Genomic DNA, 14,135 nt, shown 5'->3' with positions numbered 1-14,135 from the left:
CACACTGTCTTCTTTGTATTTATTTAGTTTACTAACTTATTTACTGTCCTTCTGGGGATTGAACCTAGGGCCTTATACATGCTAGGCAAGCACTCTATAATTGAGCTACATATTGAGCCTTTTTATTTATTTGTTAAATTTTAAGATAGAGTCTTACAAAATTGCCTATACTGGCCTTAAAGTTGCAATCCTCCTGCATCAGCATCCCCAGTAACTGGGATTACAGATGTGCACCACCACACTGGACTCCAACATTATCTGCTTTTAAAGTTGACCATTAAGCCAGGTATTTAATTCACGTGCCCTATGACTAACATTAGACAGGAAAGGGTCAATTCAGGGAAACATACCTAGTTGCAAATGAACATGGTTAAGGAATAAATCAATTGTATGTGAAAAATTTCTTTCTAGAGAGTTACTCTTCTAGATCATAAAGGATGATAACTGTTTGTAGTGTGATCACAGTACATGATAAATGTGGAGTGAGAAGTTGAACTCACAATATGGAGAACCTTGAGTGCTATCTCTTGGAATTGAAACTGGATTCAATTAACTTTATTGATGGTTGACAGTTTTTGAACATTTTGGAACAACAAATACCCTGGCAAATATACACAGAAAAACACAAACAAAAATGAAAAACAAAGCAGATTAATGTATTACATTTTAATGTCTCATTTTTCATATTTTTCACTACTTTGAAGGATTTTTTTCTATAGTTTGCTTTTTTTTTAGTTTGCTTTTTTAAAAGACAGTTTTGAATAAACTTAGCCTTTCATAAATTTAAGGTTAATCTCTGTTCCTTTCTTATATATTCTTAGAAAAGGGAATATGTGATCATATTATATTTAAACCATGTAAAGTACAGGTTTTCTAGATATTTTATCAGATTTAATCTATATTACATGAAAGGGTCTGTCTACTACCTAGAATCCATTTCCATATATCCTGGTCATATTGAGTTAATATCATTCAATTAATGAGTATTTCAAATTCCCGTTTTGATTTATTATTATAGTAAATGATTAAAAGCATGAGGCCCAACACCAAACTGATTAAGTACCGATCTTGTGATCTTGTTTTCATCACTTACTAGTTGTACAGTTTAGAACAAGTTACTTGAGCCAAATTCTTTCTTTATTTGGAGTGCCATATATTTCATAGGGTGGTTTCGAAGGTTAAATTTGGTAGGCCAACTATATTTCCTAGAATTTTGAAATCTTAGATATTATAACTACTTGGCATTTTAGAACTTATTCAGTCTTCAGAAATTTTTTTCTCATGTCAATATTATTTACCTTCTAATACATTACCTGATTTTGACTCTGGGTATCTGAGTGTGCTTTGTCAACTGACAGTTACTTATCCACACTCTGTCTAGTTTTGCATTTCCTTTTCATATCTAAGAGGAACCAGACTTCTCTGCCATTATTTCCTCTCTAACAACTCATTGCTACATGGTTTTCACCCTTGTGTTTCCACCAATATTGTTTTTTCTGCAGTAAGATACAGTTCTAGGGATACTACCTAAGGAATGGGAGTCCAAAGTTAAATAAGCTTCTAGCATTTGATATTCAGTAGCCATTAGCAATTTACTGAATCCTCTAAAATCCTTAATCTCCTTTCCTGTTAAGGGATGAGGGTTGGACTCAGTCAGGCTTTCCACTAACAAGGATATAATGTGTTATTTCATTCTACATTCAGCCCCAACTTTGCCTTTATAATCCCACTATTCAAGAATTCAACTTTGTCAGAAAAACTCTGGTTACTAATACCCAGAAGACCATGTGGTGAAGCAATAACTACTGATGAAAGTCAATCTCAAAATAATCCAACCAGGGGTTGTCCTAGGTTTAGATGAATAACAATTTAGTTTTAAGTTGATTTATATTGTCACAAAAAGTATATGAAAAAAGATACAATACCCTTTATTATATACATTCTGACCAAGATCTGTGTCATTATGTGCTCCTCACTGACAGATGATCACTTTAGCCTGTCCTCTCTAGGAACCTGGGCTGGGCACTGCTCCAGAGTTAATGGACTATCATGTTATTTCAAATTTGTCATGGTGGGGCAGGTCTTTTAACCACTGTTGGGTGACCATTGTTTTACTTGGAGTTGATCAGATTCTATTGGATGCAACAAAATCTAATATCTTAGTAAGATAAAATGAATTTACTATGGATAGAAAATCTGTTTGATTTTTAACATTGTTAAAAAATAATTATTTGGCCCCTGGTGCTTTGGGGATCATCAATAAGGTTCAGGATTCCTAGTTTAAGGGATCAATTATATACTTTTTTTTTTGCTGTGCCTATAATTCTAATGTTACCAGTGATCTTCCCATCACCGAATCCAGATTTTTTTCTACTTTCACCCTTGACCTTAAGTAGTGTAAGGTATTGATTTTATTATCCCCTAATAGCTACCATTCCATGAAAGGTTACTATTTCCCAAAAGGTCAAAAGCAAAATTAATATAGTTGAGATTGTGTTCCCCATAGAGAAAATGGATATTTCTTGGTAAGAAGAAAGCCTTTCTTTTCCTGGAAGTCTGTTGGGTCCACGATACCATCAGTTATGGATTTACTAGGAATATGACATTTAGCAGCCGTGGGTGAGTAGACAGAAGGTTAGGCAACCTTCCCTGACTCACACACAAACTAGGAGCTTTCCCCAAGGTTATACAGATGTTATATCTATAACCTGCAAATGCAGGTGTTGGAAGAAAATAGTGAAAAACCCAGGAAAACTTGCTTTCTCCTCTGGTGTTGTTTGACATCAAATTATTCCATAGGCATAAAGAAAACATATGTAGACATGTTATGGGCACACCTTTATTGATCCAACCTTAAGTAAATAGGAAATAATCCAAATACTTCTGGTTCATTATCAAAAACAAGAGCTAGAATCAAAAACCCAAATTACTTTTCTGGAAAGTTTTAAGTGTTTCTTTATGCATGTGTATCAATTATGAAGTTTTTTTGATTCCCCCAAAACAACTTTGACATATTGTAATGGCAACATTTGTTTTCTGGGATTCTACTGTCAGCTGCAAAAAAAAAAAAAAAGTTTTCAAATCATTCTAAAAATGAAAAATCACTTCCTTCAGACCTGCTACAAAATGGAACTGTTAGACCAAAATTTGCCTGTGAGACAGAAGGGATAGAGCCATACGCTGGTGATAAGAATAGATGCTCTCCCTTCTTCCTTCAAATTCTAACTACAAATAGCAGTATGTGTGTGTACGTGGAAAAAGAAAGAGGAAATATGAACAGATGTAGGAATATTTGCAGAGAGGGAATGTCATTTTTAGAACTGAATTGGTGTAAATGAGGAAGGGAAATAATAGAATCATAGAGTGATAAATAATAGCTCCTGAGAAACGGCTCTCTTCTCCCTCTGTGTTCAAAGATGCTTGGCTTACAGCCAGATGGAGCTTTTCATTTTTTTTATTAAATAAAATCCAGTTCCTGTGATCAGTCTGGATTAGACTGATTTTTCAAAACAATCCCCACCCCACCCCATGCATGTGCACACAGAATTCTAAACACAAAGTAAGGAGCATCTTGGAAATTTTCACTGGGAACACATACTCTAGAAGGTGCCTGCTGGTATTTGAAGACTCATGGTACCTGTTAGAACAGAACTAGAAGGAGGATAACTCAGGAGCCCGTAGGTGAGTCATAGGTTAGCTTGAGATTGAGGGTGCTGGCAGAGAAAGCTAGTTAAATTAATTTGTAACTCTTATGCGTAGGAAGCCATCAAAGAGAATAGTGCCCTTTCAGTTCCAATGGGAAATTCCATTGAGTCAAGGACTTAATAAAGAATTTCAAGGAATGCAACCAGGAAAAAAACCTTTTTTTTATTCAGAAAGCATAAAAATTAAAAGCCACTACTGGTTATTTTGAGGATGAGTTATTAAACTGTGAAAAGTGACATCATTTTTTCTTGCTGACACATATGGTAGCAGTCCATAATTTAATTTCTGTATGCCTCAGTTATTCTTTAGATTCAGCACTGTAAATTTAATGTTGAGGTTCCTAAATAATAATTTTTAAAAATGGCCCCATCAAAGGAAAATTGTCATCACAGGGCGAGCGGGCATTCCAGTTTCCCAGGGGTGGTCACGAGTACACCCACGTCCTATGATAATTATGAGTTTCCTCTCACTCTAATAGGGTCTCAGGATGACTTCCATGGGTAGTCATGTGCCACGAAGGCAGGCAAAATCTATGTCTACCTGAGGCACTTAGGAAAACCTGTGAAAGTGGAAAGTGAAATCTAGTTTTTACCTGGCCCTATAGACTCACTTGAATGTTTAATATTAAAAGAATGTTAAAATACTTTTTAATGTTAAGAAGTTTGTTAAATGCCTCTAAACATAAAATATTCTCTCTACTTTTATGAATATGCTTTTCTTATGCTTCTTGAGGGTGTCAGCCCTAAAGATAGTTTTTATTTTTGCCTGTGTTAAGTGTAGACTAATGTGCCACATTAGAATGATAAAAAGGGCTTACTGACTTAATAAACACTTGCTGAAACACAAGAAGTGGACATACATAATTGTTGCACTATCTTCCCAAATGAAAATGAAAACAATAATAAGAGAGAGAAGGCAGAAGGAGAAGGGAAAATGCTAGGGAGGAGGGGGAGGAACATAAATATCTTTATACACTTTTACTTGAAAGATGCAAAATTATTCCTATGGTGAGCACGAAGGGTAATGAGCTGTTTGAGTCCCTGTGCATCAGTATGGCCACTGGATCTTCATGTTGCTTTTGAGGGGACCTGGAGGTCAAACCTACTTTAACACTCATGCTTCTGTATCTGCTGTACATTTCACCATGCCGCCTGGATGTCCTTGATGAAGCAGTACAGGCTACTAATTTTATTGAATCTTGATGTTAAGTGCACATCTTTTTTAATATGCTGCATGCTAAAATGAGAAATACACATGAAGGAAATCCAAGTACAAAGAGTTTTGCACAGTAAACACTTTTGCGATCATCTGAATTTCAAACCAAACTCTCTAGCATTTTATTTTCCTCATGGAAAAAAAAAATATATATATATATTTTACTTAAAAGGACAACCAAAAGAAACACTGTAGCTATTCAGACTTGGGTGCTTGTTAGATATTTTCTCACAAATGAACAAAGTGAACCAGTCACTTTAAGGAAAATAGTATTTGCTGCCAAGGATGAAATTTGTGTTTTAAAGCTAAAATTCGAAATTTAGAAAACTTTCTATCTGTCACTGGGACCTTGACAGCTTCCCAGCATTAAAAGTCATTTCTATTGGATTGGCGGTGATAGTAACAAATGAGATTTTTTGATACTCTATAATGATATGTGTCAACATTTGGAAGACCTGTCTAATGCAGTATACTGTTCAAAATGACCATTGATTGATGTGATAAAATCATGCATGGGTAAAAGATCCATCCAAAGTACAAGATAGAGCAATGGATTTTTATAACACTCCAAAATGTTTACTGATATTATGTCAGATTCCACATTGCAACCAACTTGCAAGAAACTGCTTGTTGAAATTTGGTATGGTGTTAAAGGATAATATCTACAATTATCTGAAAAGGCTGTCAAAATATGCCTTTCTTTACAGTTACATATCTGTTTGAAGTCATGTTGTTTTCATGTAATTCAATGAAAACCACATACAGACCATTGTGAATTAAGAAAGTAACATTATAATAGTTATTTTTAAATAAACCACTCATTAAATGTACTTAGAAAAAATGTAAAGAACTGCTTATGATTCTCACTAATATTTTTGTTTTAAAACTATAGATATTTTGGAAATTTTTTGATAAGATATAAGTATACATTTAAAAAATAAATTTTGATTTTGATTTTGGTAAATATTTGGAGCTATGACCTACATGAACAAAAGCCCTTTGGGGTCCTCAGTAATACCCAACAGTTTGAGATTCACTGTCTAAATAATTACTCTTTATTTTTTAATAGATTGTAGAGCAGTCCTCTCCTACTCAGATTAAGCAAAGTAGGCCAAAATTTCCATTGAAAAACAAGTTAAAAGGAGATAGAGTGGGAAGAACAGACAAAGACAAGGTGTCACCATATGGTAGTTCTGTTCCTCCAGGCAATCTGTAGACCCAGAAAGGTAGTACTATCATGGCCGTCCTTTACATGTTACTCTCTTGCACTGTGAGGAAGATTTACTGTACTATTACTCTGGTGACCCAGGAACCAAATCAAAGAATGAAGCTAACATCTTTTTTTTTTTTTTTCCAAACAGGAAAAAGCTAAACTGGGTTTTAGTCCAAGTAAATCATGATAACTTGGAAACAATTTAGAAAAATGAATATTTTGGGGTTTACTTGCATGAGCTTACATTAGATAAGGCTGCTTTGTAATTTTTTAATATGGAAATTTGATATTAGAAGAGAAGTCAAGTTTTGCTAGTTTGCTGGTGAAATGATTATCAGATATATTTTTTCAGGATCCACACATGCATTTTCCTTCCAGTTTTATTTTTAAATATGTTAAAATACACACACACAAACACATATAAAAGTATATGAAATGTATATACAGTTTAAAAGAAAAGTAAAATGTGTGTGTACCTATCATCCATTTATGAAGCCACATTACAAATTTTTTTTTCATTATTTTTTTCTTGTAATTAAACCATGCTCCTTGTTTACTGGAGAAATTCTTCCATTTCTCTTCACTTTGACTGGATTAGTTAGTGACTATACAGCCAGAGAACAAATTGTTTTTATCAGTAATTACTAATTTCATTCTAATTCCATTCAAATCAATTTAATCAACAAGAGTCATAAAGCTAGAATTTAAAGTTCACACTTCCTAGGACTTTTTTCCTCTCTACTATTTGGAGCTTAGAGACAAAGCTTTCATTGGATCTTAAGTATTTGCTTGAAGTTTTAGTCATTAACATTTATGATGTTTTTGGCCCTTTGTATAATTTCTATACACTTTGTACCACTAGAGTTGAAAATAACTCTCACCCTAAAAATATACGTCCTTTTGAAAATCTTTAGAAAATACAGAAAAATTCAGGATGAAAATAAAAACCACCCACAAATATATCACAGAAAAGTTAACTTTGTATTTTATTGTCTTAATTTTAAAATATAAGTCTGACTTTTATTGGTCCTCTAAAATATCTTAAAGGAGAAAAATGTGCAGATATCAAGTTGAATATTGTCTCTGCATATACTCAAGATCACCCTAGCAATTAAACTGAAATCAAACTAAAATAACAATGCAAAAAATAGTTACTTGGCATTTTAAATTTGGGGGGTGGGTTTGTTTTGTTTTTGTGTATATATTTTTTTATGTATATGTTTCAGTTATTTGTTGTTGAATAACAAACTCCTACAGAATTTAGCATCTTAACCTAGCAACAATTTCTGACAATTCTGCAGTTTACCTCAGCAATTTCTGGTTTTGCTAGGTCTCATTTATGTGTATTTGGTTGAGACCTAGGATGCAAGATTGCCTCTCTCATGAGTCTGGCAGTTGGACATGGCTGTTGGCTGGTGGCCTCAGTTAACATCTTTGTGATCTGTCACTCTTTATTTGGCTCCACTAACATGCTGGTCTCAAAGAGCAATCACAGAAACAAAGACCTCTTGAGTCCTTGGTTCCACAACTCACATAGCATAATTCCCAGCAAAATCTGTTTGTCAAAGCAAGATATAGGACCAGGCCAGACTTGAAGCACAGGGAAGTGAACACTCACTTCTGTCCTGGAGGAACTTCAGACATTCTGTGGTCATGCTAATCTGTGTTGTGTACTATTTTCATATGAACTATTTTCTTTGAGCTCTTTTGGGAACTTTCTTAATACTAGAATTTATTAGATAGAGAAATATATTTGGGGATATGAAACTAAAATCCCCTACCAAACAGTGAAATTTGCATATACATGATCAGACTCACAAACTCCAGTGCATATGAAGACATAGATAACAAGCAACTGAAATGAGCCAGGTGGGTATTGGCTTACTGTGGAATATATTATTTTATTTTAAATGTAATAGCAGAAAGATGCTTTGAGACAATAGGAGCCCTGTGATGTCAGGATATTTTAACATAAAGACAACAATTCCAGCAATTTGTTTTGTAGATTTCAACAAACTCATTCTGAATTTATGTGGAGATACCCAGAATAGTGAACACAAAAGTGAGGAAGAAGACTAGAGTCACGGGATGGGTAGGACCTGACTTCAGGACTTAGAATAGACAAGTCAGTATAGAATTTGCAAAATAATGGACAGAGGTGTCAATAGAACAGAATGGAGATCTCAGAAATATACCTACACAGGCCCCATCAAAAGTTCTTTGACCAAGGTGCAAAATCAAGTACATGGAGAAGGACAATTGGACATAACTATCAAAAACGTCTAGACATATATCTTCCATCTTTCATAAAGATTATCTCAGATGGATCTGATGATATCTAAATGTAAACCACAAGATTAATATTTCTAGAAGATAACATAGGAAATTGAGGTGATCTCAGTTATGGTCATGAACTTTCAGGTAGAATAACTAAAAAAAAATGCATGGAAGTAAAAAACAAGTTAGATTTTCTTAAAATTAAGATTTTCTACTGTTTAAAAAGTAGTACTAAGAGAATGAAAAACAGCCACCCACAGACAGAGAAAATATTGTATAATATGATAAAGGACTTATATACAAAATGCATACAGAACTCTGGAAACTCAATGGTTTGAAAGCAAACCAACCAATTACAAAAATAGGAAAGATATTTGGACACTTCAACAAAGGCTTACAAATGCAAAGAATAGCATATTAAATGGGACCAACAGCATATGAGGTATTATTGCACACCCAATAAAATGCACAACATATTAAAAATATGACCATACCAAATGTTGCTCAGGATATGGGTGCCAGGTACTCTCATTCCTTGATGCTGGGAGTGATATATTTATTACACAACTACTTTGGAAGACATCTTGCCAATTTCTTACAAAGCTAAACATAGATTTATTATACTTTACAATACAATTTAGTAATTCTACTCCAAGGTATATATTGATGCAATGGAGTTGAAAATTTTCTATATGTGAATATTTATGTCAGTTTGTTAAAAAACTGAAAACAGCCAGTGTCCTTCAATAGGTGAATAAATACATAAACAAATTATGATACATATATGCAATAGAGTATTACCCAACAATACAAATTAATGAGCTGTCAAGTCACAAAAATATTAAATGCATATAGCTAAGTATAATAAAATTCCATCTGAAAAGTAGCATACTGTGTGATTTCAATGATAGGATATTGTGGAAAAGGCACATAAATGGAAGAAGGGGTTGTGGCAGAGTGATGAATAATTAAACTTAATATTTTTAGGGTATTCAAACTACTCTACATAATACTGTAATATTGGATACTTAATATGCATTTGTCAAAATCTATACAAAATACAGATAGTCTTAATGTAAAATGCGGGCATTAGTTAATAATAGTATGTAAATATTGGTTCATTAATTGTAACAATTGTAACAACAATGTAAGATGTTTATAATACGGGAAACTGAGTGACAGGGGATGTGATCCGGTATATAGAAACTCTGTTCACTATCTGTTCAATTTTTTTTCAAATGAAAAATTTTTTTAAAGATATTCTAAAATTGAATCATTTTATGTTACATGATTTTGTTTTCTGATGAAGTATAGTCATTTGAGTTGAAATATTGGCTCTTCCGTAGGTAAATAAATTACCTGTCACTTTACCTGTCGCTGGTAAATTTTCTTTTAGCTAAAATATTACACTTAGTAGACCTTACTTGATGTTTTTCAAGGTATTGTAGAGCAGCATTTGTGATGTATGTGGAGGACACATGTCTGCTGAGGAGCAGGTGGTGAAAGTAAAGAATTTGAATAAATGGTCCTCTGTAACAAAGATACTGAGTTGTATATGCACATTTTAGGAACTTGTCCATTTCAGAAATTTTTTTTGTAAGCATTATTATCTTTTGAAGCATATTTGTTTAATTTGAAAAGTCATTTTGGAGAAAGGAAGTAAAACATGCCAGTAGCAACTAGCAAAGGTTTTGAGGCATTTTTCTACAATATTGGTTTAATGATGATAAACACATTTGGAAAATGCCTTCAATATTTTCATTGTGAAGATTATTTTTGTTGCTGGAACAACTAGAAACAGATGTGGCAAGACTGAGAAAGTGTGAATTTACTTTTTTTCTCTGCAAACAAAATAGATGACAAGTATAATCCCAATTATTAATTTGAGAATTGCAATTCTTATATTACCCTGTGGAGTTGGATCTGACAAATGGAAATTAATAACAACGTTAAAATATGTCCCAGCTTCCTTCCCACCTCAGTTCCTCCCTCATCTTCAGTACCCTATGCTGTGATACAGTTGGATCTAATCTCCCTCAGCCATTCTTCATTCAGTACAATCTTAGTTTTGAAGACTCCATTGCCTCATTTTCTTTGCATCGGGATTTTCCTTTGATTTTGCATCATGACAAATGAAAGGCTAATTCCACTAAATGCATTAAATTGAAAATTGTCTTAATTAAATCTCCTAGAGAGATGTGGATTTTAATGGAAACGTGGAAACTCAGCATCTTATCTTAAATACTTCAATTCAGAGGGATTGAAATTTGGTCAGCAGGTCATGTCAGAAAGTTTGGCTTGGGTGGAACAGTCTCCTCCAAGTCCACCTAACCTTGAAGACTAGGCAGGAGGACTGGTCTTCTATAATGGAGGGAAGAGAAGCTCTTCACTCTTATGGAGCTGAGCCCTGTGCTTAAAACTGTATTTTTTTTTTGCATATTCCATCTGTTGATATCTTAATGGCTTTGTATCACTTGAGTTCTCAGGTTGAATAACATGAGTTCTTAGGTTGTACAGACACTGTTTCAATTACCTGTCAGACAACACTAGTAATGCTGCATTCATAGAACAAGTAAATATGTGAGGTGAATATAAGGGTACAAGCACTGCTTCACCCAGGGGCACAGATCTAGGGACAATCTCACTGTTTGAAATATTTAAAAATTAAATATAAATAAAAGGTTAAGATACAACCAGACATTGTTAAAAAAACAAGCAAACAAACTTTAGTTATACAAATATAACTTCCTTTTTGAAGAAAGCTGATATTTTTTGCAAAATCTTTATATCCTAATCCTTAGAGCCTGTGTGCTATGGAGCACAATTTTTATTATCTATGTTTATCATATGTATCAAGTCACCAAAGCAATGAACGAGGCAGAAGAAAGTGGAATAGATGTTATTGGCACACAGACTGAACATATAAAATTTTCAGATGAGAACTCTTAGAAAATTACTAATAATGTTGTCTGTTTCTCTAATAGTGACAAATTAACAAGGTCCATAGCCCAAATGAGTCACCTGTATCCTCCAGCTATGTCCTTTGCCTTATGCCATGACATCTCAATGGCTAAAGATATCCCAATATAATCCTAGAATCTGGGGATTGGGGAAACTCTTTTAGGAGTTTATTCATAAGTTTCACTGGCGGCATCTTTCCATTTTTCTTTCTTTCCTCTCCATCATTGTGTCTTCTAAGGGGAAAAATGATTTCAGTTATGTCATTTATCTTGGAAATGTTGTTCATAAAGTATTTCATCCTGTATTTTTTCTTCATAGATCCAGGACTGCATAGGCAGCTGTATTTTCTGCAAAGACCATCCAACGTGGTGGCCATTGAAGGAAGGGATGCTGTCCTGGAGTGCTGTGTTTCTGGCTACCCTCCGCCCAGTTTCACCTGGTTACGGGGCCAGGAAGTCATCCAACTCAGGTACACTCATTTAGGATTTCTGTGAAATATGCATTGTTGTTTACTTTTCTCTAATTTGACACAAATGCCTAGAAATGCTAGGTTTCTCATGATCATTGGATTTTTCCCCTTATTCCTCCACATGATACAGTGTATAAATGGCATCTAACCACTGGCTTGAGCCCATGGGGAAAAGAGTCAAAATGCATAAGATCAATTCTGAGAGGAAATTGAGAAAGCCAGGATAGTTATTGAGGTGGTCCCATCCAAAGTCTTAAGACGAGGCATCTGGTTGATCTCATCCTAAGGTAGTGGAATGGAGAGGTAGATCTTAAACATTCTGAGCACACACACACAGAAGATTACTATGTGAGGTGATGTTTAGGTTAATTAGCTGGATGTTCATTCTCTCTCTCTCTCTCTCTCTCTCTCTCTCTCTGTGTGTGTGTGTGTGTAGACATTTGTCTATATATGTATAAACACATATTTCATCCTTTATACATAAACATAAAACATCACATCGCATTGTATAAATACATACACTTTTTTTTCAACTATATCTCAATAGAAAGGGAATAAAGAAACCGAAAATTCTGGATTTCAATATGTGGCATATCATCGTAATGTCTGAGCAATTCCTTTTAGCTCCAGTTTTGCCCATGACTATCCCAGCTGTAACAAATATTTAAGGTAAGACAGGAGAATGTGCCTGGTCTTGAATTACTGGAGCATTAATAATAAGATAGAGTTAGAAAGTGAGCCCTTCCTATGATGGAATACTTATTCTAAAACATTTTGATTAAATGGATCTCACTTAAGAAATTAATTTCATTGATTGGGAGGACTGGTGTACTCCTTTTTAACACATTTATTTTCTATGATGAGATAGGTCCATAGATCATATATTAATCTTTAAATTCATCCACCTTAAATATGTTCTTAGACAACAAATGTATGACATCACAACTTTTCTGGGATCATTAAAGCTTGCAAGAAATGTTACGGCCTCGGCAGACACATGCTCTTTGCATATGTTTAGGCAGTTTGGGTTCAGTATAAGTTATGGCTTCATACAAGATCACTGAATTGGATGTCAGGGCACAGAACATTGCCCTCCACTCTGAAAGAACCACTTCTTTGGACCCTGAGGCTCTCAAATTTAAAAGGGGGTAAATGGACTAGATTATCTGTAAGTTTCTTTTTTAGCACTGCAGTTATCCCTATTTTATCTGTCTGATTAATACATGCTGCCTTCCAGTGCGAGTAGTTTCCTTTGAATTCATTTTAGGTCAATAAGTGAGACATTATCAAGCCCCTCTCATACAGGGTTTGTTTCCAATTTTATGTTTGAGGTTTGCAAAATTCATTTAAACCTTGAGTACCTCGCCTGCAAACGTGTGTTAATTTACTGTATATATGCCTGGTGTCTTACAGGTCTAAAAAGTATTCTTTATTGGGTGGAAGCAACTTGCTTATCTCCAATGTGACAGATGACGACAGTGGAACGTACACCTGTGTTGTCACATATAAAAATGAGAACATTAGTGCCTCTGCAGAGCTCACAGTCTTGGGTAAGTCAATGACTGCAGATGACTTTACGTTGTCCTCTTCAAAATACACTTTAAATGCTTGCCACTGATTGCTTCCTATGTTGATTAGTGTGAAATCGTGAAGTCCCAGCACACCACATGTGTCCTTGCTGTGCTTTGATTAATTGCACAAGGGTTGAATACAGTGTGGAACACTTGTTCATTGATTAAAAGCAAATATATTACTCTTTAGGCTAATTATTCTAGTGATAAGCTGAGAAGTTCCCCAAATTACTATTTGACAGGGGTGTTGAACAACAAGTATAAGATTCAAAAATATCATATCTGGGGGGAAATATGTGAAGAAGAATATGGGGAAAATTGAGCAAAAATGGGCCTCAGTGGAAAAAGCAGATATCATTCAAGAGGACAGGACCTCTGTCATTAAATTCAGTGTTTTGGTAAGATTATTTAGTTACATGGAAATACTTAAAATGGACCCTAAAATCTAATAGAAGTAAGGAAAACTTGCACAATAAGAATATAATTTAAGGAAATTAAAGATACATTGATAGGTTCATTTTATTCAGAAAGGTGGGGTCACCTGTGTCTCTTTGTAAATTAATAATTCTTACATATAGTAGGTACTCAAGCAAATCCAAATTTTATCCTGTACTTCAGATTTCTTTTACCCAGTTTCATTTGAATTCAATTGTTTGAAGAAAGAGCCTCAGCATTTTTATTTTGCTTTCTTTTTTTTTTCCTATAACAACACTAAAAATTGTTT

The 14,135-nt window shown here is 34.2% G+C and overlaps 1 protein-coding gene across 1 annotated transcript in view; it reads left to right on the top strand.

Annotated features, from left to right (window-relative positions):
* Dcc (DCC netrin 1 receptor) overlaps nucleotides 1-14,135 on the top strand; it is a 1,056,042-nt gene that overhangs the window by 496,232 nt on the left and 545,675 nt on the right. The window contains exons 4-5 of the mRNA XM_077792339.1: nucleotides 11,690-11,840; nucleotides 13,254-13,390. Of these exons, the coding sequence (XP_077648465.1) occupies nucleotides 11,690-11,840; nucleotides 13,254-13,390 (288 nt within the window). The remainder of the gene's footprint in view (nucleotides 1-11,689; nucleotides 11,841-13,253; nucleotides 13,391-14,135) is intronic.

Source organism: Urocitellus parryii, chromosome 13 (genome assembly GCF_045843805.1).
Source record: "Urocitellus parryii isolate mUroPar1 chromosome 13, mUroPar1.hap1, whole genome shotgun sequence".
NCBI classification, from domain to species: Eukaryota; Metazoa; Chordata; class Mammalia; order Rodentia; family Sciuridae; genus Urocitellus; species Urocitellus parryii.
Note: the sequence above shows the minus strand (reverse complement) of the source record. Positions and strands in the feature narration are given on the sequence as shown.